The following is a 26937-nucleotide window of genomic DNA, read 5'->3' as shown; positions in this document are numbered from 1 at the left end:
CTGAGGAGTGGCTGCCATCTGGCCACTCTACCATAAAGGCCTGATTGGTGGAGGGCTGCAGAGATGGTTGTCCTTCTGGAAGGTTCACCCATCTCTACAGAGGTACTGATTCAGGTGTGGCCAATTAGTGGACGCGGCCAAAACACTTGAAAACCCTTAACAAGATAGAGGACAGAGAGACTTTTGTTGATGCTGAAAACTAAACGTATATGTTTTTAAATCATATTATTAGAACCTTCTTTGAACATTACTAAGGATTTTTTGGGGGGTTTATGGAAAGTTTTCTTAATGTTCTGAAAACAGGACTTTACATTGAACCTTGAAGAAACCTGCAGAAAACTTAATGCTGAAGTATTAGAATTCCCACAGAACAAGGTTGTTTCTTTACGGTCTCTGAATGATTTGAGAATATTTCTTTAAATAGAACCATGAAGAAACCTGTAGGAGACTTTATGGGAAGGTTATTTGCAAAATAACCATTGGACAAACATGCTCTCACCAAGCTCTAAGAAACATATGGTTCTCAGAACATTATGTGCTAGCTGGGTGCTATGGATTATATTTCGATGGCAGCAATGCAAGAAACTGTTCTATATTTGGTGCATGTGCTGCCCATGCTCATCAGTGTTCAGACAGGAGTAGTCACATAATTTTGTACACGTTATTTCAATGTATCAGGAGGTGCTGCAGAACCTTCAACACCCCTACTTCCCGCAGCTATGATTGGAAATCAATACACATTGTCTTGCTACATTAGGAGGCCAAAACGAAACCACACGAACATGGCTTTTAAAATGCCACTTGCTCTGTTACATAATAATGAAGGCAAATATGGGAGCATGTGTCGGATGCTGTGTTGTTCGATAAAGAGAACGGGATGCTTGACGTCAGGAAGGACAAACAAATCCTCCTCTCTCCCCAATAAATAAGACAGGCAAGTTCTTCCGCGTGGGGGAAAAAAGACACCAGGCGCACCAAGCAAAGTCAACGCAGTGCAGGGAGCATCAATAAAAGACGCTCAGATACACAGACACTCACATTACACACGCATACAAAGACACTATCTTACACACTCCAGAATCTGATCATGCCGATTTCAAGCAGCTCTTCTTCCTCAACGAAGAGTATGCGCAGGGCAGCGTCCGAGCTCGAGAGGTCTGATTCTGTTACGGTAAGGAGTAACGTTCTTATTACCATTCCATTTAGCCCTATCATACTCAACTTTTGAGTAGAAATGGTCAGAACTATTGTTATAAGTGTCACTTGCTAATATTCTTTAGACTTTTTCTATGTTGCCTCAATGCGCGCAGAGAGCCTGGCTCATTGGAGAGTGCACTATTATGTAGGAGCGGTTGGGTAAATGGTAACTTTTTATAGGAAAATACCTTATTGTGGTTTAGCAGCTCGGCTTTTAAATCACTAAGACTAAGCTATGCGTCAGGTTTACTTAGACTGCATTGGAGTTCTTATGCGTTTTTTGGAGATGTAAAATGCTTCCATCGAGGTAAGCAAGGCTCTCCAGTCTTCAATTACTATGGGCTGTGTCTTGTGCGCTGTCGGTGGTCGAGATAAATATGTTCGAGTTTAAATATGTTCACAGACATAACAGTAAAGCTGTTTTAAATCCAATATGTTGCTCTTTTTTTGGGGCGCAGTCTCCAAGATTCATTGGGAGACGACAAAGTTTGATCGAGGATGCGCGGAAGGAACGAGAGGCAGCGGCAGCCGCGGCAGAGGTGGCTGAAGCGACTGAGCAGATCGTGTTTGAGGAAGAGGATGGAAAAGCTCTGCTCAATCTCTTCTTCACGCTGAGAAGTTCCAAGACACCAGCACTGTCACGCTCTCTCAAGGTGTTCGAGGTAAGTACAAACGATGAGCTATGCCGTTTTCTGTATTAAAGAGCCTAGATGGGATTTGTGATAATTCAAAAAAGGATTTAAAATGAAACGTTTAACTTTGAAAATTAACACATTTTAAAAATTAACAAATCGAATTGAACCTAATAGTCTATCAAATAACACAAACCAACACTTCTTTTTGTTCAAATGGAGAGTGGAATACATATTTTGCACAATTTATATTTTGTATGAATATACGAGAAAATAGGAGATATTCAAGAAGGCAATTAATTCGGAGTTGTTAAAGTGTGAGAAAATGTTGTAGCCTAAGCCTATTAGTGCTTGCTCTCAGCTCTTCTTGTTGATTTTTCCAGGCGACAAGGCAACATCATCACTGTGTCTATTATGTCATTATGGTTCAGGAGAGGCAACTAGGTAAATTCGAATGTTATGGCAAATTATGCAGAGCAGATTTTTGGAGCCTTGACAGAAAGGTGTCAAGGATTATGCCTAAATAGATTTCCTAAATGGGAATGTTTCAATGACGATATTGTTTTCGTGGTGTAGCCTATGCTATCAACAACAACTTGTTTTAAAGTATAGTCATTTCTTATCAAGGGAAAATAAAATATCCCTGAACTGTCCACATTTTAAAATGTGTAGGCTAATCTAATCAAACCAATCCCCACCTGGCAAAAACGAGTTAATTTCAACGTCATTTCAACCCCCCCCCCAAAAAAAAAATCAGTGATGATATTGAATCAACGTGGAAAACTGATTTGATTTGCCAAAAGTCTTCAAGGTCAAGGAATTTCGTCATTTTTTCACCCAACTTTTAACGTAAATCCAATGACAGGGTAACATTTTTCGTTGATTTCACGTTGAATTCACGTTAGTTGACAACACAACCAAATGTAAAACAAAACTTGATGTTGAACTGATGTCAATGCCCAGTGGGTCATGATTGCGTTAAAGTATAATCTAGTTTTAATTCAATTGTAGTCTCATCAAGTTATATAAAATGACATAAATTATTTTGACATTTAAGATGCAATCTTTGTAGGAAATTTCATCCTATATTACCAGCCTTGCGATTTTTAATGTCCCTGATAGGTCGCTATTTCATTGGGTGTGTATGTAGAGAACCTAGAGGAAGCTGTCTGGTATCACATAACAGCATGAGATCAAGTGTTGCAAGCATGTAATCTCCCTTTCTGCCTTGATCAGACCGTCAGTGTCGTTGCGTTTTGGTGCACAAGAAGTACATTCATTTGCAATTGAACGCTGCACACATATAGACAAAATGTTGGATTACATAATGAAAATGAAAAAAAATTATAATAATCTGCAGTATTGATGCATCTACACTGTGGGTCTGATAGGTCTGATAGAGGCGTTAGTTGCCCTGCGTTTGTGAAGAAACCCTGCACTGACGTGATAGCTCATTTCTGCAGTCGAATGACCAGAAGCGCCCACATGGGTGGAACTTTATTCATATTTTTCATAATTAATAAAACTTTTTTAACTACGAAAATCCAGTGTTTCTATGTCAAACGGTTTTGTTATATTCCAGTCTTCTATGATGTATATAAAGTGTAATATTGGGATGCAAACTCAAAATGGAATACATTTCAGCTCTATATCTGACATGGTACAGGTGTTTTCTTTTTTTTAAAGCCCATAACCATGTGTGTGAGGTGTATACTTTTGTTTCAAAGTTGATTCGTTTACAACTACCACGAAACACTGATTTAGCCCACTGCAGTAAAAGGTTGCTCTGCCCATTGGTTGCAATTGACCCGTGCAGTTTACCGGAGGAAATGTGTTCAGACCTTTGGTTAGACCTAGCACCCATCCCTCCCTTCCTCTCTCCTTCACTCCAACCCTTCTTATTCCATCACAAAGGTTTGTTCTCAATTGTAGGAAAATCTCCTCACTTCCTTTCCTTCACTGCAAGAACAAACCAGATGAAAACCAGTCTAATGATGAGATTCCACCATAAAATAATGTTCTCGAGTCTTTTCTAGGCAGTGCTGATGAAGGGTTGGAGACTAGGAAAAATTTTAGCAAATGAGAAAGAGCCTAAGAGAAGTATGTTGAGCCTGACAGACATTTGAAGTATTTTCTATTGCAGATGCAGTGGTGGTGTAAATCTTAGTAAAAATACTTTAAAGTACGAGTTTGGGGTTTTGGGGGGTATCTGTACTTTACTATTTATCTTTTTTTTTTTTACAACTTTCTACTTCACTACATTCCTAAAGAAAATAAAATACTTTTGACTTCATACATTTTCCCCTGGCACCCAAAAGTACTTGTTACATTTTGAATGCTTAGCGGGACAGGAAAAGGGTCCAATTCACACACTTATCAAGACAACATCCCTGGTCATCCCTACTTCCTCTGATCTGGCGGACTCACTAAACACATGTTGTTGTTTTTTTATAAATGTCTGAGTGTGGGAGTGTGCCTCTGGCTATCAGTTAAAAAAAAAAATGAAAATGGTGCCGTCTGGTTTGCTTAACATAAGGAATTTTAAATGATTTATACTTTTTTCTGTTGATACTTAAGTATATTTTAGCAATTACATTTATTTTCAATACTTAAGTATATTTAAAACCAAGTAGTTTTAGACTTTTACTTAAGTAGAATTTTACTGGGTGAATTTTACTTGAGTAATTTTCTATCAAGAAATCTTTACTTTTACTCGAGTATGACAGTCAGGTACTTTTTCTACCATTGTGCAGATGAAGGGGAGTAAACGAGGAAAGGATAGACGTTTGAGCCAATGAGAAGAGCCTAAGAGATATATATATATATATGTTGTGCCTGATAGACGTTTGAAGCTAAGATCCACCACCTGGAAACACGGCCGTGCAGGAAGCCCCGGGACAACCTGGAGGGGCTGGAGTACTTTGTCCGCTGCGAGGTGCACCTGTCTGACGTCAGCACCCTCATCAGCTCCATCCGGAGGATAGCGGAGGACGTCAAAACCACCAAAGAAGTCAAATGTGAGAACATTCAATATTTCTGCATAGTGCACTTCATTAAAACTGTACTCGTCTCACGAGCGCAGGTGAGGACCCATAATGCTGTGAAACTCGAGGCTTTAAAAAAAACATCTATCAAGTGTCGGATCATCTAATATTGTATCGCCGATGTATGACCCAAATGTAACCTAGCCGAACCATCTTTACACTCACAAAATCTCAAAAAGTATAGTTGAATGATCCTGTTGAATCTGAAGACTTGACTGGCTGGTCACCTCCTTAGATATAGTCCACCTTTGCATTGCATTTAGTTATACTGTAGCTGCTGTTGAGTTGACCAAAGCTATTAATCTACGATAGATGGCAGGCTTTGTCCAAACATTTGTGTGCATTACGTGTTTTGCAGTGACAAGAATTAAAGATAAAACATGGAAATGGGCGCATGTTTGTTAAAAAATGAAACATCTTTACGGTCTTTTTTTCAGTTCACTGGTTCCCAAAGAAAATCTCAGAGCTGGACAGATGTCACCACCTTATCACAAAATTTGATCCAGATTTAGACCAAGAACACCCAGTGAGTGAATGAATGGAAACAATCACTCAGGCTGCTTATGTAGAGAGAGAGAGAGAGAGAGAGAGAGAGAGAGAGAGAGAGAGAGAGAGAGAGAGAGAGAGAGAGAGAGAGAGAGAGAGAGAGAGAGAGAGAGAGAGAGAGAGAGAGAGAGAGAGAGAGAGAGAGAGAGAGAGAGAGAGAGAGAGAGAGAGAGAGAGAGAGAGAGAGAGAATCATTGTTACATTGCTATTACACTGTTATTACATAATTACATAAGTCGTTGAGCCTACATCAGATAATAATCCTATTACATTGCTATAACTGTCACACCCTGACCATAGTTTGCTTTGTATGTTTTATGTTTTGGTTGGTCAGAGTGTGATCTGTGTGGGCATGCTATGTTGTATGTCTGGTTTGTCTATTTCTATGTTTGGCCTGATATGGTTCTCAATCAGAGGCAGGTGTTAGTCATTGTCTCTGATTGGGAACCACATTTAGGTAGCCTGTATTGTATTGTGGGTTGTGGGTTAGTTTGTCAAGTGTTCTTCATTTTCGTCATCATTAAATAGATGAATGTATTCAAACCACGCTGCGCTTTGGTCCTCCTCTCTTCAACGTTACGACGATCGTGACAATAACACTGCCATATTTCTAATAACAGTATAATGACTCTAGATAAAATGTGAAACTATAGATATTGGGTCTCTACTCATGTTTTGTGTGACGGTTTTGTACAGGGATTCACAGATCCCGTCTATAGGCAGAGGAGGAAGATGATTGGAGACATTGCCTTCAGATATAAACAGTAAGTCAGAAATAATTATACCTTAACTCATTACAACATTTATTCATAAACATAAGCCCTAAGAAATTATATTTCTCATTTCACGAATAAATATATATATATATATATTTCAATATACTGCTATGTAGCAGACCTGGGCAGAAAATAATGTAGTTGTATTTTGTAGTTTATTTGAAAATACAGTACAAACTGGAGGTAGTCGGGTATAGATTATATAATTTTAACAAAAAGGCAACTATTTTCTTTGATATTCAAATACAGGTATCAGATAAACAAACAGTATTTGGAATACCTCTCAGAAAAACAAATAATATTTTAAGGTACTTGAATATGCAGTGCATTCGGAAAGTATTCAGACCCCTTGACTTATTCCATATTTTGTTAGGTTACGTCCTTATTCTAAAATTGATTAATTGTTTTTTTCCCTTCAAACTACACACAATACCCCACAATGACAAAGGAAAAACAGGTTTAGACATTTTTGCTAATTTATTAAAAATAGAAATATCACATATACATAAGTATTCAGACCCTTTCGTCAGTACTTTGTTGAAGCACCTTTAGCAGCGATTACAGCCTCAAGTCTTCTTGGGTATGATGCTACAAGCTTGACACACCTGTATTTGGGGAGTTTCTCCCATTCTTCTCTGCAGATCCTCTCAAGCTCTGTCAAGTTGGATGGGGAGCGTTGCTGCACAGCAATTTTCAGGTCTCTCCAGAGTTGTTTGATCGGGTTCAAGTCTGGGCTCTGGCTGGGTCACTCAAGGACATTAGGAGACTTGTCTCGAAGCCACTCCTGCATTGTTTTCTTGGCTGTGTGCTTAGGGTCGTTGTCCTGTTGGAAGGTGAACCTTCACCCCAGTCTGAGGTCCTCAGCTCTCTGGAGCAGGTTTTCATCAAGGATCTCTCTGTACTTTGCTCTGTTCATCTTTGCCTCGATCCTGACTAGTTTCCCAGTCCCTGCCGCTGAAAAACACCCCCACAGTATGATGCTGCCACCAACGTGCTTCACCTTAAGGATGGTGACAGGTTTCCTCCAGACGTGACGCTTGGCATTCAGGCCAAAGAGTTCAATCTTGGTTTCATCAGATCAGAGAAGCCTAACCCTGACCCGAACCCTTTCTCATGGTCTGAGAGTCTTTAGGTGCCTTTTGGAAAACTCCAAGCGGGCTGTCATGTGCCTTTTACTGAGGAGTGGCTTCCGCCTGGCTACTCTACCATAAAGGCCTGATTGGTGGAGAGCTGCAGAGATGATTGTCCTTCTGGAAGGTTCTCTCATCTCTACAGAGGAACTCTAGAGCTCTGCCAGAGTGATCATCGGGTTCTTGGTCACCTCCCTGACAAAAGGCCCATCTCCCCCCATTGCTCAGCTTGGCCGGGCAGTCAGCTCTAGGAAGAGTCTTGGTGGTTCCAAACGTATTCCATTTAAGAATGATGGAGGCCACTGTGTTCTCGGGGATCTTCAATGCTGCAGTCATTTTTTGTACCCTTCCCAGATCTGTGCCTCGACACAATCCTATCTCGGAGCTATACGGACAATTCCTTCGAATTCATGGCTTGGTTTTTGCTCTGACATGCACTGTCAACTGTGGGTCCTTATATAGACAGGTGTGTGCCTTTCCAAATCATGTCCAATCAATTGAATTTACCAAAGGTGGTCTCCAATTATGTTGTAGAAACATCTCAACGATGATCAATGAAAACAGGATGCAACTGAGCTCAATTTCGAGTCTCATAGCAAATGGTCTGAAAACGTATGTAAATAAGTTATTTAACATTTTTATTTTTAATAAATTAGCAAACATTTTTATAAACCTGTTTTTGCTTTGTCATTATGGGGTATTATGTGTATAGTAACAGTGGAACCGAACAATTTTTTTGAAGGGTTCTGTTCAGAACGAAACGATTGGAAAATAATTTAGGTTCCAACCCCTCCATAAGATTGTGTAAATTGCTTTATAATTGCATAATAATGGAGTTATAACATGTGGAATAAGGAGCAGTTACTATTCCTGTAGAGTACTGTATTGCTCATTGCTATGCAATTAAAATGGAATTACCAAAGTGTTACGTAACATGTTAATAAAATGTTGCTCAAAGTTATTACAGTTTTTTTACACAGGCGCCAGAACAGTTTGTTAAGCGTTACTGAGAATGCTAACAGTAACAAAATATGCCTATTAAGGCATAAGGAAACTAAAAATCAGGGCGGCAGGTAGCCTAGTGGTTAGAGGGTTGGACTAGGAACTGAAAGGTTGCAAGATCAAATCCCTGAGCTGACAAGGAAAAAATCTGTCATTGGCTGTCATTGGAAATAAGAATTTGTTCTTAACTGAACTGCCTAGTTAAATAAAGGTAAAAAAAAAATAGAAAATACTGCCTTCTTGAATCATTTACAGCCAAGGTAGGTTGAAAATCATTTTAGTTTGTATTCTGAGTAAACAATCCCTTTAAAGACGGTATAGTGTGTGTTTGAAACACGAACATTTACCCTCAGATGGAGAAAGTTCAAGTTGTTTTTGCTAAGCCTCCAACTTGCTGTTTACAAATGGCTTTGAATTACTCTGCAGTATTTCCAGGTATCATAAAATCTTTTTACCTTTTCAGTGGCATACAGTAGTTGAGCGTCACAACTTGCTTATACTTATCTGTACACAATATAATTGGTTAGGGCCTACCGAGTGGCGCAGCCGTCTAATGCAATGCAGTGCTTGAGGCGTCACTACAGACCCGGGTTCGATCCAAGGCTGTGTCACAACCGGCCATGACAGGGAATCCCATAGGGCGGGTCACAATTGTCCCAGCGCCGTCTAGGTTAGGAGAGTTTGGCCGGGGGTGTTTTATTTGTCTCATCGCACTCTAGCGACTCCTTGTGTATGCTGAGCACTTGTTGGCTGCTTTTCCTTCACTCTGGGGTCCAACGCATCCAAAACCATCTCAATTGGGTTGAGGTCAATTGATTGTGGAGGCCAGGTCACCTTATGCAGCACTCTCCTTCTTGGTCAATAGCCCTGACACAGCCTGGAGGTGTGTTGGATCATTGTCCTGTTGAAAAACAAATGATAGTCACACTAAGTGCAAACCAGATGGGATGGTGTATCACTGCAGAATGCTGTGGTAGCCATGCACGTTAAGTATGCCTTGAATTTATCAAAGATCACTGACAGTGTCACCAGCAAAGCACCCCCACACCATCACACCACCTTCTCCATGCTTCACGGTGGGAACCACACATGCAGAGATCATCTGTTCACCTTTTCTGCGTCTCACAAAGACACAGCGGTTGGTGGAACCAAAAATCTCAAATTTGAACTCATCAGACCGTGCTTCTACACCTGCATTGCTTGCTGTTTGGGATTTTAGGCTGGGTTTCTGTACAGCACTTCGAGATATTAGCTGATGTACGAAGGGCTATATAAAATAAACTTGATTTGATTTGATGATCAGACCAAAGGACAGATTTCCACCGGTCTAAGGTCCATTTCTCGTGTTTCTTGGCCCAAGCAAACCTCTTCTTATTATTGGTGTCCTTTAGTAGTGGTTTCTTTGCAGCAATTTGACCATGAAGTCCTGATTCACACAGTCTCCTCTGAACAGTTGATGTGTATGTTACTTGAACTCAGTGAAGCATTTATTTGGGCTGCAATTTCTGAGGCTGGTAACTCTAATGAAATTATCCTCTGCAGCAGAGGTAATTCTGGGTTTTCCTTTCCTGTGGCGGTCCTCATGAGAAGCAGTTTCATCATAGCGCTTGATGGTTTTTGCGACTGCACTTGAAGAAATGTTGGCACATCGGCATTGACTGTCCATGTCTTAAAGTAATGATGGACTGTCATTTTCTCTTTGCTTATTTGAGCTGTTCTTGCCATAATATGGACCTGGTATTTTACCAAAAAGGGCTATCTTTTGTATACCATCCCTATCTTGTCACAACACAACTGACTGGCTACAACACATTCCGAAGGAAAGAAATTCCACAAATGAACTTTTAACAAAGGCACACCTGTTAATTGAAATGCATTCCAGGTGACTACCTCATGAAGCTGGTTGAGAGAATGCCAAGAGTGCAAAAAAGCTCTGAAGAAGGCTGTGAGGTTGATACGTAAAAGCGTATTAAAGAGCAGTGATACTATCAAGAGCAGTGTGCGGGTTTCTTCTTGTTTCTCATTTTATTCAACTGTTACCATGCACTAGCAAAAAAGATAGCTCAGATATGCCTTTTGAATTAAGAATTTCAAATATAACACTTTTTTGGTTACTACATGATTCCATATGTGTTATTTCATAGTTTTGATGTCTTCACTAAAAACCCTTGAATGAGTAGGTGTGTCCAAACTTTTGACTGGTACTGTATATATAAATAGTTAGACTTTATGGCAACGGACATTCAGGAGAATGGACATTTACAAAATGTTCAGAAATAAATGTTTTGTGTATATCAAACATGACTGTCCTATAGATTGGAATAGTTTATTAGATTTGGTGTGCTCTATTCATTATATTTCTATCTTAACATGCAGTTCCAGATACAGCACTGCCATAATCTTTTTAAAGTAGTTACTTTCTGAGATTTTTATTCAAATTGTTTTAAAAAGTAGTATTTTTTTCGGATCTGTATTCAAAGTAGTGGTGGTCACCTCAAAAGTAAATATTTATTTCCCCGGAAAAATAGTTACTTTCCACAAAGAATAGTTAAAACTATAGTTATTCTAGGTCTGCCATGTAGTAATACAAATACAAAGAGTCATGAAACTTTCACAGTACATGGAGACGACTGTCTACTTAAAATGTCATGTAAAAATCATCAAAAAAGTGGATACAAGTTTTATCCAGGAATAGGAAGCTACAATGGTGTATATCTGATAATTTCATTCTTCTCTTTGTCAGAGGGGAGCCCATCCCCAGAGTAGAATACACAGAGGAGGAGATCGGTACATGGTGAGTGGCACTAGCCTGATATTCTCTGGTAAAATCAGTGATAAGTATTCAAACCTTTAGGTACATACAAGTGTCTTATATCGTTTGAAAGCTGAAATGCTTGTTAATCTAACTGCACTGTCCGATTTACAGTAGCCATTACAGCGAAAGCATGCCATGCGATTGTTTGAGGACGGCGCCCCACATCAAAATATTTTTCCACCGGCACAGGTTTCATAAATAGGAATTGCATCCTGGGAGCTAGAATTCAGTATGCCCCTATACTTTCCATTGTAAGAGAATGGGCTCTCAAAAAAAACATTCTGGTTGGTTTTTCTTTGGATTTTCTCCTACCATATCTATTGTGTTATAGTCTCCTACATTATTTTATAATTTCTATAAACTTTAAAGTGTTTTCTTTCCAATGGTACCAATTATATGTATATCCTGGCTTCAGGGCCTGAGCAACAGGCAGTTTACTTTGGGCACGTTAGTCAGGCGGAAATTGAGAAAAAAGGGGTCTAGCCCTAACTAAGATAGTGTTAGACCATTGAACTAAAGCTTCAGCAGTAGCTTTTGTAACTACAATGACTCTTCACATCTCAATACTTATCGTGCAAGGGTTGTTTATTGTATGCTTTCTGTTATGCTTCAGCCCTCTGTTTACGTGTCCATTTGCACAAAGACGTGTTTATTTCGTACTATTTATGATTTTGTGATTTTGACTCAGAGTGGTAAAGGTTATTTAATGGTTATTTTCCTGATTTGCCACGGATGGAGGGTGCTATCAAGCAATCTAGAGTAAAAGCTTTTGATCGTTTATGTGCAAATGTCACCGATTAAAGTCAATTGCCCAGATATCATGTCAGTCTAAAATGTCAGTTCATTGTTTGACTCACTCCACCAAACGGAAATATTGTGTTTGAACAATATAAAAACATTTTCAAAAAAGCGTGCAGGTCCCTTGACCGAACTTCTCCGAAGTGACTGTCAGCCATCTGGTACACGACTTGTTCTGCATCCCAAATGACAACCTATTCCCATATAGTGCACTACTTTTGACCAGAGTCCTATGGTTTCCAGTTCAAAATCAGTGCACTATATAGGGAAAAGGGTGCCATTTGGGACGTAGACTTGCTCATGGATAACCCGATTATAAGAGAGTAAACAGTTTTGTTTTGGAGAGATTTATAGTTTACCTAGAGGACAATATGCTGACATAACTCAATCAAAGAGAGGCCACACATTCAGCTCACCATTCTGGAAATGAGTTATACAGAAGTTCTCTATTTTTTAATGGATATATTTGGACTTCTATAACATTTCTGTCTTGAAAATGCCTAGAAATCAATCCTTTTCCCATGACGCCTCACAGTTGTGTTTTAAGATTTCTACATTTTCATGCAATTTTATCTACAACATTATATTTGTTTCCATCATATGTGTTCATCTTCTGGTGTGTGTGTATCCATGTGTGTGTCCGTACGTGCATGCATGTCTGTGTGTTCTCCCACGTGTGTGTGTGTTGGATAGGAGAGAGGTTTACTCCACCCTGAGGGACCTGTACACCACCCATGCCTGCAGTGAGCACCTGGACGCCTTCCGCCTGCTGGAGAGACATTGTGGATACAGCCCTGAAAACATCCCCCAGTTGGAGGACGTGTCACGCTTCCTCAGAGGTACTCATACATGCCGCCTATAGCAGCCATTGTCATTGAGCTTCTCACAAGACGCATGCGTCTCTCTGCAATTTCATTGGCAACTCCAGCAATAATCTGAATGAATGTGCTGTGAAAATTGTTTTCCTCCTCAGTCAGCTGAATGCGCCGCTTAGTTCATAGAACCCTGGTTACGTTAGTAACCTTTGCTATTAGCGGCTGGGACAAACGGAACAGTAACAGCGGTTTCTAGTGCTTTTAGCGCATCCTGAAAACAAAATATTCCTACAAATTGGGCTCTAGTTTTTGACCAGATTCCTGAAAGCTAAGATTCTCAGGAATGTGTTTGTGTCTTCTGTTTCTATCTATCTATCACACAAGTTGTGCAGGACTCAGTAGAAGAGACAGAGAAGAATCTGTTCAGAATGACTGGGGGAAATTAATTGATTCTTCACAAAAGATCATACACAAAGATTGCTTGATAATCATCATCAACTTTTTCTTTTTGAGATAATGGCAATAAGGCCAGATTCAAAAGATTCATACAATGATTTTAACACATTTGTTACTAATACTGCAACTTGAATGAAAGCTTGATGGTCCATGTTAATAGTATCTTAAATATCATGTATGAATTCATTTGATATAATGTATGAATCAATTTCACTTCATGACCCCCCCCCCNAGCTCCCTCAGAAATATTAGTGTCTACCACTGGCCTATAGCATGTTCAATACAGCCCACTCCTGATTGAACATTAGATACATGTAAGTGCAAAGAAGTGGATATTCAACCTGCGTAGGGGTCGAAAATGGTAAAGGTTAGGGTTAAGGTTGGGTTTAGAGACAAAGGTTACGTACTGCAGTCATACATTTTCTGTCGGCTGAATATACACTACCTAAGTTCCACCTCTTGGTAGATGCGTAGTCATTAGTACCCAATTGTCATTGTCACTGTCTCCCTGCTTTTTCTATTTTTTCTTTCTCTGTCTCGCTCTCACTCACTCACTCTCACACACAGAGCGTACAGGGTTCCAGCTGCGTCCCGTGGCAGGTCTCCTCTCTGCCAGAGACTTTTTAGCCAGTCTGGCCTTCCGCGTGTTCCAGTGTACCCAGTATATACGCCACGCCTCTTCTCCCATGCACTCCCCTGAACCGTGAGTACTACTGTTTCACCATGGCCATATTCAGTATGCAAACATTGTAGAAAGTTGCAGATAGAGATGTCATGAATAGAGCTGTTGTGATTCCTAATTCTACATGCTATATTTCTATCTTAACATTGCACAACATCCTAGTTCTCCATACCTGGGTTAAAAGATAGCTGATCTGCATTTTTCTACATTGTACTGGATACAGTGCAACCTTTGTTAGGTAGTCTGCTGTCAGGTTTCGACTGTGGTACAGCAAAGACAAATAAACCTGTGCTCATGGTTCTCACAGGGGAAGTGAAATGATAGGCTATAATGACTTTGCTCAAGATCATGCATGCCGCAAATGACATGCGACTAACTATAATGTAACAAATTAAAAACGTTGACGTTCTGTAGTTGGACGGGATCTAACAGTTTTTCATGAAAGTGTTCCAAACAGAAGTTCTGCTGATCAAAGTTACTAAATCACATGTGTTTAAATGACTGGTTAAATAGCTCACAGTGTAGTGAGCCAAGCTCCTGATAATTTTCGTAGATTGCGGCAAGGGTTTGAATCCCAGATCAGATTATTCAATTTTTTTTATGTACAATTACATTTGTGTTATTGTGTTGCAAAGGGAAGTGCAACACCTTGATAATGAACAATAATAATACATTTAATGAGGCATCTTTCTTCAGCCCTGTAGACACACTGTTAATAATCATGTTTATTACATATATTGCACAGACGTGTACATTTAACTGTACAACCTTGTACATACATTATTAAAATGATCTACAAACATCACATATGCATTATTTGACTCGAGGATCAGCAGGAGATCGTTTTTCTAATTCGAGTCGCGTAGGGGACTTGAACCCACACAAAACGTTTTGGAGCATACCCCCTTGCAATTCTCCTTTGACCTCTCATCAACGAGCTGTTTTTGCCCAAAGGACTGCCACTGACTGGATGTTTTCTGTTTGTCGCACCATTGTCAGTAAACCCTAGACACTGTCGTGCGTGAAAAGCCCAGGTGGCCGGCCGTTTCTGAGATACTGAAACCGGAACACCTGGCACTGACGATCATACCACACTCAATGTTGCTTAGGTCACTCGTTTTGCCCATTCTAATGTTCAATCGAACAGTCTCTGAATACCTCGATGCCTGTCTTCCTGCTTTATATAGCAAGCCACGGCCACGTGACTCATTTTCGTGAATGGGGTGCTTTACCTAATAAACTGTGTATCTCAATTTTTTGGGGAGGTTTCTTTAAATAAGCTTTTCTGTACAATTAAAGGTCAGATGCACTGCATTTCAAACAGTCAGCAATAATCTAATGAATTCAGGGCTTGTGAAATTAGTCCTAGGCTAAATATAAGCCTTCCACAACCATAAGACCCAATAATAATGTCATTATTTCATCAAAATAGTTGAACCTGCTTTTTTGCAATACTGCCCTACTAAGCAAAAAGGCAGTAACTGCTCATAGCGTGGAATTGAGAAAAATTGCTTTTATTTACCTTGGTTTCACAGTAACTTTATGCAGTTACTGCTAACATGACCCCCATTTTCTCTAAAACACAATACAATAGAGGCAGGATACTTGTCCAAATGATTAAGCATGTATTTAATGTGGCAGAAAGTTAGAGCATAACCTGTAAACCCATGTTATCCTTAGGGAGAAACTCGGATGTGTCAAACTACATGAACCTGCGAGCGCAGCTAGAATAACTCTGTGGCTTATCCACCCCAACCTCTCCCCGACGACCCCATCGAAACGGTGTGTTTCTATGTGACCCAGAGGCCACAATATGTCAAAAGCATGTTGAAATCACTAATTGTCAGGCTTCATTCTGGGCCTACTTTTTGCACAGTCGCTGCGGTCAGACCAAGCGAGCTACCGGCAAGTGGGGCACCTCGTTAAACTCGGCACATCCCAGAGACTACGGTGAGGCCATTTGCCAACCCTTTCAGTGTGTGATTTCAGCCTGTCCATTTGGTGATGGTTCATCACTGTTTAAACTTATTGGAAATAGACAATAAGTCAGCCATAAAGTCAGCCATCCATCAGTCAATAAGATATCATACTGACACCAAACTGATACATACTGTCACCAAACCCACTTTGTCCAACTCGTTTAGAAGCCAAATATCACATATTTTAGAGCCGGCCCAAAATTCACACAGCGCCTTCTGTTTAAACCATAAAAAAAAACATAAAACACGTAGTTACGTTCTAGCTGTGGTTCCAGTTCAGACATTATGTGTAGGCCTAGCTGAGGCAACCCCGAATCCTGAGTTTTGGCTCGATAGGTCATTCGGAGCCCGAGCAGAGACCTTAATTAGTGCTTGTAGGGTCCGTCTCTATGGGCCGAGGCGGTTTCAATGCACCTAGTCTTGTGATTCTGGGACTTTTCTAAATGTTGTCATTTTCACGACGTTAAAAATGTATTGAAGATATTGCAAATGGACGAGGCTGTTTCGCGGTCTGAGAACCTTCTAGAGCCACATAACTCACCGTGCGCTACCGACTTAAGCCCTAGAACAGGTTTATAAAGTATCAGAGCTCTAGTTCTGACTGTTCTTTGATGGTGCGAACACAGGCTCTGTGTGTCTGTAAGCCCCACAGTGTGTCACTCCATGTTGGCGGATTCACCTTAACACACCTCACTCCATGTTGACGGATTCGCCTTAACACACCTCAACTGGATCTATAAAAAAAAAAAAAAAAAACATTTGTTTTAGCATCATGAAATGGGCGTTGTACGATTTCTCGTAAACTACAATAGATAAATGGCTGGTTTTATTTTTCCTTACAGCGTAGGTTCATGTACTTTGACGTGAAGCGGTCAAATTACTGCTGTATTACCATTTTTGACCTTTAATCCCACAAAATGTGGATTAACTTCTTACGGCGAAAATCCCGCTAAAGGGATCGATTTGACAACAGCCAGTGAAAGTGCAGGGCGCCAAATCCAAACAACAGAAAGCTCATCATTAAAATTCCTCAAACATACAAGTATTTTACACCATTTTAAAGATAAACTTCTTGTTAATCCCACCACAGTGTCCGATTTCAAAAAGGCTTTACGACGAAAGCATACCATGTGATTATGTTAGGTCAGCACCTAGTCACAGAAAAACACAGCCATTTTTCCAGCCAAAGACAGGAGTCACAAAAAGCAGAAATAGAGATAAAATTAATCAACCTTTGATAATCTTCATCAGATGACACTCATAGGACTTCATGTTACACAATACATGTATGTTTTGTTAGATAAAGTTCATATTTATATCCAAAAATCTCAGTTTACATTGACGCGTTATGTTCTTATGTTCTTATGTTTTGCTTCCAAAACATCCAGTGATTTTGCAGAGAGCCACATCACTTTACAGAAATACTCATCATAAATGTTGATGAAAATACAAGTATTATACATGGAATTAAAGATATACTTCTCCTCCTCCTGTGTCAGATTTCAAAAAAAGCTTTACGGAAAAAGCACACCATGCAATAATCTGAGTACAGCGGTCAGAGACCAAAACAAGCCATCCAGATACCCGCCATGTTGTGGAGTCAACAGAAGTCAGAAATAGCATTATAAATATTCACTTACCTTTGATGATCTTCATCGGAATGCACTCCAAGGAATCCCAGTTCCACAATAAATGTTTGTTTTGTTCGATAAAGTCCATCATTTATGTCCAAATACCTCCTTTTTGTTTGTGCGTTTAGTTCACAAATCCAAATTCACAAGGCGCAAGCACTTAGTTCAGACGACAGTTCCATTACAGTTCGTAGAAACATGTCAAACGATGTATAGAATCAATCTTTAGGATGTTTTTATCATAAATCTTCAATAATATTCCAACCGGACAATTCCTTTGTCTTGAGAAAGGAAAAGGAACAGAGCTCGTGCTCACGGCTGCGCGCGAGACTTATCTCATGGCATTCTGACAGACACCTGACTCAAACAGCTCTTATTCTCTCCCCCTTCACAGTAGAAGCCTGAAACAAGGTTCTAAAGACTGTTGACATCTAGTGGAAGCCTTAGGAAGTGCAATCGGACCAAGTTTTACACTGTATATTGGATAGGCAAAGACTTGAAAACCTACAAACCTCAGATTTCCCAGTTCCTGGTTGGATTTTTCTCAGGTTTTTGCCTGCCATATGAGTTATGTTATACTCACAGACATCATTCAAACAGTTTTAGAGTGTTTTCTATCCAAATCTACTAATAATATGCATATCTTAGCTTCTGGGCCTGAGTAGCAGGCAGTTTACTCTGGGCACCTTATTCATCCAAGCTACTCAATATTTCCCCCAGCCATAAGAAGTTGTGAGCGTTGTGGCCTCGATGCCAACTTATTTCAGGGCTAAAAGTACATTTGGCCACCCCTATGCTCACTGAGTTTCGTCTTTGAAGTCTGTTCCATTTACAAGAAACGGCCATGTCCATTTGATTATGAAATGTCTATTTGCCATATACAGTCAGTCGCCATCTGGTGGAATTTTCCAGTACAGCATTACATTAAAAAAAATTATAATAATATGTATATCTCGGAAACCGAGTGTCCTGGTCACTTTATTTTTTTACTTCCCGGAGACCAGGCCTTAGGGTGCGACCTGAGGCCGTCTGTCTATTGTAATAGCACCTGTGGACGTCTAGTTAGGGGCCGTCCATTTTCCCTATGAAAATCCTCATCAATCGTAAGGGAGCTGCCACATGCGTCCCTTATGTGGGGTTAGAGTTAGATAGGGCAGAAAACTGATCTGACTTTCAAGTCTGTCTATGACAATACCATTTTGTAAAACAAATACCAAAACCATTCTTAATGCAAATTCACTAATAATGACTAACTTCTTGTAGGCATTATAGAAAATTAACCCAGGTCTCATCAACAATCTCTCAAGTACAAGCCCACGTGCTAGTGAGCAGCCAGCTATTCTTTTTATTTCAAGTTTATCCAACGTGTATCTATTTGCTAGCTAACAAGGCAGAACAGTTGAATTGTTATGAACACACCCTTCTGTCCGTCTCCAACTGTTTGAACAGCATTTGTTCATGTTGAAATCGAGTGGCCTGCCTTATTTCTCAGAATGAGAATGTGTTGCCAATTCCTTATATAATTGTGTTTTATGCTTATTGCACATTTATAAAACACAGACTAGACAGCTAGTACGACAGTCTTTGGATAGAATCCTGCTAGTGGTATGTAGTACTGAGCATACATTTTCCAGAATCAATGTTCATTGATACTACTGTTTTAGTAGTGTCTGCTCTGCGTGCAATTTGAGGACTTGAGACAAAGAAAGGGGATTGTTAGAAAAGTTCTCCTCTATTACAGTAAAATAATATCTCAATGTGTTCAGGTGTCCATAATATGGACACCGAAACACATTATGAATAATTTGGTTAGACCTTCTGTTGGACCAAACCTCAAATATGAATAGCGAGTCGAAACCGCTTGTCAGTGGGGGGGGTCCTCCTACAATTTCCTGCAATTCTGCAATTCTATGACTTATTATGCATATCTTACAAGGTATTTTGAAAGATTTCAAATAGTATTTCAACTCAGGTCTGCAGTCCAAACAGCTCTCTGTCCCTGTATCATGTATTTCTCTCTTTCCATACCTCTCTCTTCCTTATCTGCACCTTCTTAGATAGAGACAGCATCATGCACTTTCTGTATGATAACTGTAGGAAATATGTACTGGGCATCTTACTCTCACTCTCACTCTCTGTCTCCATCTCCTGTGTGACTGTGTGCATTTAGCATTTCATCATCTCATTATTTTTGTGATGTTGCCTTAGGGACTGTGTGCACGAGCTCCTGGGCCACGTCCCCATTCTGGCTGACCGGGTGTTCGCCCAGTTTTCTCAGGTGACAAATTCTGTGGCTTTATTGGCTTTATTGATTCTGATGTATTGATTCTGAAGATGGACATTTTTAACCCAGTAACATTTAGAAAAGGAGCCGTTCTAAAATGAAAGAGAGTTGGGCCTCTGGTCTGCACCTTGACTTGAGCTGTCTACCCATCAGCCTCTTGTCTGCCTTGTATACATACCATGAACCAAAGATGATACTCTGCCATGCTTTACTAACAGAGATCACATGTGTCTTGTAGAACATCGGTCTTGCTTCACTGGGGGCTTCAGAAGAAGATATTGAGAAACTGTCAACGGTACGTTTTGTTGTTGCAACATGGCTTGGATTATTCATGATTCCTTATTTGCTTCCTACCACACATGCAAAACATATGAAGTGTGAAGCTGTGGAAACATGACTAATTTAGAATGCATGTCGTGTGTGTGTGTGTGTGTGTGTGTGTGTGTGTGTGTGTGTGTGTGTGTGTGTGTGTGTGGTTGTGTGGTGTGTGTGTGGTGTGTGTGTGTGTGTGTGTCTCTCAGCTCTACTGGTTCACGGTGGAGTTTGGTCTGTGTAAACAGGGTGGCATTGTGAAAGCCTACGGGGCAGGACTCCTCTCCTCATATGGAGAGCTAGTGGTGAGTACATGGAGTATTCTCTTTCTCTCTCCATTCTAAAATCATACCATATCTTAAAACCTCTACGGGATCGTGACCACCCCCACGGGACAGTTGAGATAATGTGCGCTAATGTGATTAGCATGACGTTGTAAGGAACAAGAACATTTCCCAGGACATAGACATATCTGATATGGGCAGAAAGTTTAAATTATTGTTAATCTAACTGCACTGTCCAATTTACAGTAGCCAGTACAGTGAAAGAATACCATGCTATTGTTTGAGGAGAGTGCACAGTTATGAACTTGAAAATGTATCAATAAATCAATTAGGCACATTTGGGCAGACTTGATACAACATTTTGAACAGAAATACAATGGTTCATTGTACCAGTCTAAAACTTTGCACATACACTGCTGCCATCGGGTGGCCTAAATCTAAACTGTGTCTAAACTGGAATAATACATTGTGGCCTTTCTCTTGCTTTTCAAAGATCTTTTACCAGATCTAATGTGTTATATTTTCCTACATTAATTTCACATTTCCACAAACTTCAAAGTGTTTCCTTTCAAATGGTATCAAGAATATGCATATCCTTGCTTCAGGTTCTGAGCAGTTAGCAGTTAGATTTGGGTATGTCATTTTAGGCGGAAAAAAAAGGTCAGATCCTTAAGAGGTTCATCTTAGAGATAGGCCACCGTATAAACAATATAATGGAACAGAATAAACCTCCCCTAACCACATTTTCCATTAAATGTTGAATTACAGTAATATCCAGACATCCAGACATTAACCACCCGTCCCCGTCCCCCTTCTCTCCCGCTCTCGCTCTCTCTCTCTCACTCTCCCCCTGTCTTGCCCAGCATGCTCTGTCAGATGAGCCAGAGAGGAGGGAGTTTGACCCAGAGGCTGCTGCCATTCAGCCCTACCAAGACCAGAACTACCAGTCTGTATACTTTGTCTCTGAGAGCTTCACAGATGCCAAAGAGAAACTCAGGTAACGAACCAGACACACATAGGCCGTGTCAGAATACCAATACTTGTAGGCTAAATAGTAGGCTTTTTTGGTATGCAAAAATATACATTTAGAAAATGTAGTATGCCAGGATGTCATACTCATTTTGGCTTTTCATGAAGTAGAATTCCCTGCACAGTATTGAGGAAGCGCGATTGCGCATTAGATGATGCCTTCTCAGTATGGATGAGTGGAATGTTGATATTTGTTGTTTGCTGAATACATTTTTATTAAACAGTACATGCAAAATAGTATGTAGTACTATAAGTACACCAGTGGAGGCTGGTGGGAGGAGCTATAGGAGGACAGGCTCATTGTAAAGGCTGGAAATAAATGAATGGAATTGAGTCGAACATGTGGTTTCCATATGTTTGATGTGTTTGATACCTTCCATTAATTCCATTCCAGCCATTACAATGAGCCTGTCCTCCTATAGCTCCTCCCACCAGCCTCCACTGAAGTACACAGCATGTAGTTTTAGTAAGTAGTAGGCAAGACAGATTTCAGACACGGCCATTGACACACGAATGCATACACACACAAGCGCACACGTTTAAGCCGTATAGTCCGGTCTCACACTAGTTTTATTATTTTACCAACTAACATCAGTTTTTGCTTTCAAACCTGATCTACCTGCTAGCTTCTAGAAGGCCAGCATCCCGGAGTCGTCTCTTCACTGTTGACGTTGAGACTGGTGTTTTGCGTGTACTATTTAATGAAGCTGCCAGTTGAGGACTTGTGAGGCGTCTGTTTCTCAAACTAGACACTAATGTACTAATGTACTTGTCCTCTTGCTCAGTTGTGCACCAGGGCCACCCACTCCTCTTTCTATTCTGGTTAGAGCCAGTTTGTGCTGTTCTGTGATGGGAGTAGTGCACAGTGTTGTACGAGATCTTCAGTTTCTTGGCAATTTCTCGCATGGAATGGCCTTCATTTATCAGAACAAGAATAGACTGACGAGTTTCAGAAGAAAGGTCTTTGTTTCCGGCCATTTTGTGCCTGTAATTGAACCCACAAATGCTGTGTAACGAATGTCTAGTTCTTCCTCCTCCTCGGACGAGGAGAGGAGAGAAGGATCGGAGGACCAAAATGCCAGCGGGAGTGATATATACGTAATAAGAAGTTTGAAAATACAGACGAAAACCAAAACACATTCAACAAACTCACAAATAAGAAAACGACGTAGACGAAGACCTGAACATGGAACTTACATAAAGACACGAAGAACTCACGAAACAGGAAACAGACTACATTTCAAACACGAAACCTACGAATCTAATACCCCTGAGAGACAATTCACCGTCTAAAACGAATGTGGTGACAACATAATCGACTAGGACACGGAATGCGACGATATCATACCACAACACCAATCATGATGAACAGCCAACCTTTATATGGTTCTCAATAGAGAAATGAAATGAGAGATCAATCAACCTGGTCCTGAATGAAACCAATAAGCTAATTACAAGTGACCTAAAAATAGAAAACAACCAAAACATAGAATGCCCACCCAACTCCACCCGCTCAACTGACACAACTAACATCACAATATAAAAATACAGAAAACAGGTCAGGAACGTGACATGCTGATGCCCAGATACCAAAACTACTCTAAAGCCAGTTTTATGCTTCTTTAAATCAGGACAACAGTTTTCAGCTGTGCTAACATAATGCAAAAGGGTTTTCTAATGATCAATTAGCTTTTAAAATGCTAAACTTGGATTAGCTAAACAACGTTCCATTGGAAACACAGGATGATGTGTGCTATGATGGGCCTCTGTACGCCTATGAGATCTTCCATTACAAATCAGCTGTTCCAGCTCAATAGTCATTTACAACATTAACAATGTCTATACTGTATTTAGATCAATTTATGTATTGTAATGGGCAAAAAAATTGCTTTCTTCAAAACAAGGACATTTGTAAGTGACCCCAAATATTTTTTGCTTCTCTTATTTGCCATGTATTTGGTGTTATTCGGTGGTTCTGATGGTCTAATAAGCAGGTAAGACCAAATGTAATACTTTAATAATAAAAAAAATACATATTTTTTATACCTACAGTCCTAAAATTCTAAATCAGCTAAATGTCCATGATTACTAACTTAAAACAATTCCAATATGTTTGGTAGTCGATATCGCCCTCTAGAGCTTAGACTGTAGATGAATAACGTAGATTTGCAGTGCAATGCAAATCATTTCTGTGATTCAATGCATATTGAATTAAACTTCATTGTTTCTTGTAGTTGCCATCTGAAACTAAGAAGAAGAGAAGGCTGCATGACAAATAAGAAATGTTGTCATTGAACTTAGCATTGCCAGAGAGACGAGACAGACAGACAGACAGACAGACAGTACGAGACATGACAAGGAGCAGTAAAACAGACAGAACAGACAGACAGACAGACAGACAGACAGACAGACAGACAGACAGACAGACAGACAGACAGACAGACATTGACCAATCAATAGATATTAGACTTTCTATACATTTTATATTTGCCTTGTGTTTTTCCGGACAGATCGTATGTGGCCGGAATTAAGAGGCCGTTTTCTGTGCGGTTTGACCCCTACACCTACAGCATAGAGGTCCTGGACAATCCCCTGAAGATCCGAGGAGGCCTGGAGTCTGTCAAGGACGAGCTGAAGATGCTCACAGATGCCCTCAACGTGCTCGCATGATGTACAACAACACCGCTACTGCTGCTGGTCCCACTCTGTGCCATTTTGACGTGTGACATGGACCATTGTTCTCTTGTGCTTTATGAGTTGCTTTATGTGGCTGGCTAAGTGGCGACCGTGAAACCTCTCGCTGGACTTGTTTGGTTTATTTGATCTGGTGATGTCTCTAAGATATGTTGTGCAGGTGGGTGGGCATTATCCATTGGTACCCATGCTTACTGAAGTCAGGATTCAATCTGATCGCGCATTGTAGACAATGAGGCTTTTAAAGGCACTTTTCCTCCATTGGTGGAGACTGCGTTCATCTCAAATGTTGTACACACTCCCCTCCGTATTTATTTGGACAGTGAAGCTAAAACTTTTAATTTGACTCTATACTTCAGGATTTTGGATTTGAGATCGAATGTTTTATGAGGCAACAACACAGAATGTCACCTTTTATTTGAGGGTATGTTCATACATATTTGTTTTACCGTTTAGAAATGAAAGCACTATATGTATCTAGTCGGCCCATTTGAAGGTGTCATAAGTATGCGGACAAATTCACTTATAGTGTATTAAAGTAGTCAAACATTTAGTATTTGGTCCCATTTTCCTAACATGCAATGTTCCTAGCATGTGACTCTACAAACTTGTTGGATGCATTTGCAGTTTGTTTTGGTTGTGTTTCGGATTACGTTGTGCCCAAAAGGAACTGAATGGTGAATAATATATTGTGTCATTTTGGAGTCACTTTTATTGTAAATAAGAATATAATATTTTTCTGAACACTTCTAAATGAATGTAGATGCTACCATGATTGCGGATAATCATGAATGAATCCTGAATAATGACGAGGCAAAAATATCTTACCCCGCCACCAGAAAACTCCCGTTATTAATGATGAGAAGTTAGAATGTTTTGGGGGTAAGATCTTTGTGCCTCTAACTTTCTCAGTCATCATTATTCAGTAGTCATTCATGATTATCCATAATGGTAGCATCCACATTAATGTTGTGTTCATAAACATATTCTATTCTTATTTACAAGAAAAGGGATTCCAAAATGAACCATTCGGCTGCGTTTGACGAATCTGATCAGGTCTGAAAAAGATCTGATGAGAGAAGATCTGATTTTGATTTGGTCAAAAGACAAATTAGTGGAAAAAAGATCAGCCATGGGCTACCTGTTTTAAACACGACCTACATTATTCACCATGCATTCCTTTTGGGCACAGCATAATCCAAAACACAACCGAAACAAACTGCAAATGTATCCAACTACTTTGTAGAGTCACAAGCTTGATGTACAGTGTAGGCATTGCATGCTAGGACTATGAGACCAATTACTATACTTTTGATTACTATAATAGACTACAAAGGAATTTGTCCATATACTTGACACCTTCAAATGTTGGGACTTGATACATAAAGTGCACGAAAAAACCCTAAAATAAAATGTTACGTTCTGTACTGTTGCATCAAATAAAACAATTGATCTCAAATCCAAAATGCTGGATTATAGATTATAGAGACAAATTAATAGTTTAAGCTTCACTGTCCAAATAAATAGAGAGGGGTGAGTATGTCACTTCAATCTCAAATTATTTAAAAATGGCGCATTGTCGACAAAATGCGAAAATTTGTAATTTTGTGAACAAGGAATAGGGCTAAAATGCAGAGTTAATGTAGGGTCAAGGCAAGGTTGTGGCTTGCTACTCACGTGTGTTATGCTTTCAAACAAAAGTCTCAATGCAAAGTTTCACCTCACTTTAATAGTTTGGTATGAATTCAACAAAATATGTAAAACGCTAGGAAAATTACAAAATCCAAGCAGTAAAATGATGAATGTAATAAAAGCAGGGAAACTGGACATGGTATAATGATAAAAAAGGATGTTTATGTAAATTACTGTAATATTGAACCAGGGAAAATATTGAAGTCATCCAAAACAAACCCTGTTTGGAATAAAAAATACATTATTGTGTGTATAACTATTTTCTGTGAATTGTAAGCATTGTGCTTGTTGCGATGTAATAGCAGAATAAAAATAAAGAACTGTATCCGATGTTATATACATATATTTATGCTTGCCCAGTGAGGAAGTTATGATAGCACATTCTCTGTAAAAATATTAATAAAGAAAAGAAATAATCAGACATTAGCATTACCTCTTGGTGTCCATTCCTGACTCAATAATCTCAAAGAAAACGTGATTCCTCAAATACACACCTATACAGTACATTTTCTAGTATATTGACTATCGCTCTGACTATTCCTCTCAAACTTAATCTGGCTATTATGATGACATTTTATTAAATAAATAAACGTCACACATACCAACAAAACACAGGAAAAGAACAAGATGCGGACAGTATTATTGGTTTGTTTGGCTGCAAGCATTTGATCAAATGTATGCAATATCATAACTTGTTTTCTCTGAAACATTTGGTGAGTCGCAGCTCCTTTACGTGTGCTTCCGATGCAGATTAAGGGAGATGGGGGCTGGATGTCAGAATTTTGACTCACTTGTATTTCTCATTACCAGTAGGATATCTTATGAGACTCTTTTCAACAAGAAATAGTCAGGCTATTGATTTTGATTGAACAGTATTCTAATCAAAAGCATGAGCTGGCGCACACCCAGAGAAACTGATTTAGTGTAGAGCTGCTGACTAACGGTGAATAAACTATAAAAACAGAGTATATAACAATATTCTTCACAAAATTCAACAGTTTAAACTTTGTAAAATATTTTTTTATATAATTACCCACAACTGAGCATAAATGTGACATCAACCACTACGTCAAATATGACATAAACCTGTGCTTTATAAAGGGTGGCGTAAGCACTGCTCAATAAAGGCTTATAAATCG

The 26937-nt window shown here is 39.6% G+C and overlaps 1 protein-coding gene across 1 annotated transcript; it reads left to right on the top strand.

Moving 5' to 3' along the window:
* Window positions 1–960: 960 nt before the first annotated feature.
* th (tyrosine hydroxylase) lies at window positions 961–26214 on the top strand. The gene is made up of 13 exons (XM_023984731.2): window positions 961–1171; window positions 1656–1859; window positions 4672–4846; window positions 5311–5399; window positions 6116–6183; window positions 11071–11121; window positions 12634–12779; window positions 13779–13914; window positions 19712–19781; window positions 20026–20082; window positions 20309–20404; window positions 21247–21380; window positions 23923–26214. The coding sequence occupies exons 1-13, from the start codon at window positions 1088–1090 to the stop codon at window positions 24080–24082; spliced, it is 1470 nt and encodes a 489-aa protein (XP_023840499.1). The 5' UTR covers window positions 961–1087; the 3' UTR covers window positions 24083–26214.
* Window positions 26215–26937: the final 723 nt, after the last annotated feature.

Source organism: Salvelinus sp. IW2-2015, linkage group LG4q.1:29 (assembly GCF_002910315.2).
Source record: "Salvelinus sp. IW2-2015 linkage group LG4q.1:29, ASM291031v2, whole genome shotgun sequence".
Classification (NCBI taxonomy): Eukaryota; Metazoa; Chordata; class Actinopteri; order Salmoniformes; family Salmonidae; genus Salvelinus; species Salvelinus sp. IW2-2015.
The sequence above is the reverse complement of the archived record's forward strand: the minus strand, read 5'-3'. Positions and strand labels throughout refer to the sequence as shown.

What these genes read in the sequence shown, in the direction of transcription:
- th (XM_023984731.2), top strand. Translation starts at nt 1,088, where the DNA reads ATGCCGATTTCAAGCAGCTCTTCTTCCTCAACGAAGAGTATGCGCAGG. An exon ending in GAGGAGGAGATCGGTACATG is followed by an intron (nt 11,122 to 12,633) that starts GTGAGTGGCACT and finishes TGTGTTGGATAG; the next exon opens with GAGAGAGGTTTACTCCACCC. An exon ending in CCCATGCACTCCCCTGAACC is followed by an intron (nt 13,915 to 19,711) that starts GTGAGTACTACT and finishes ATGTTGCCTTAG; the next exon opens with GGACTGTGTGCACGAGCTCC.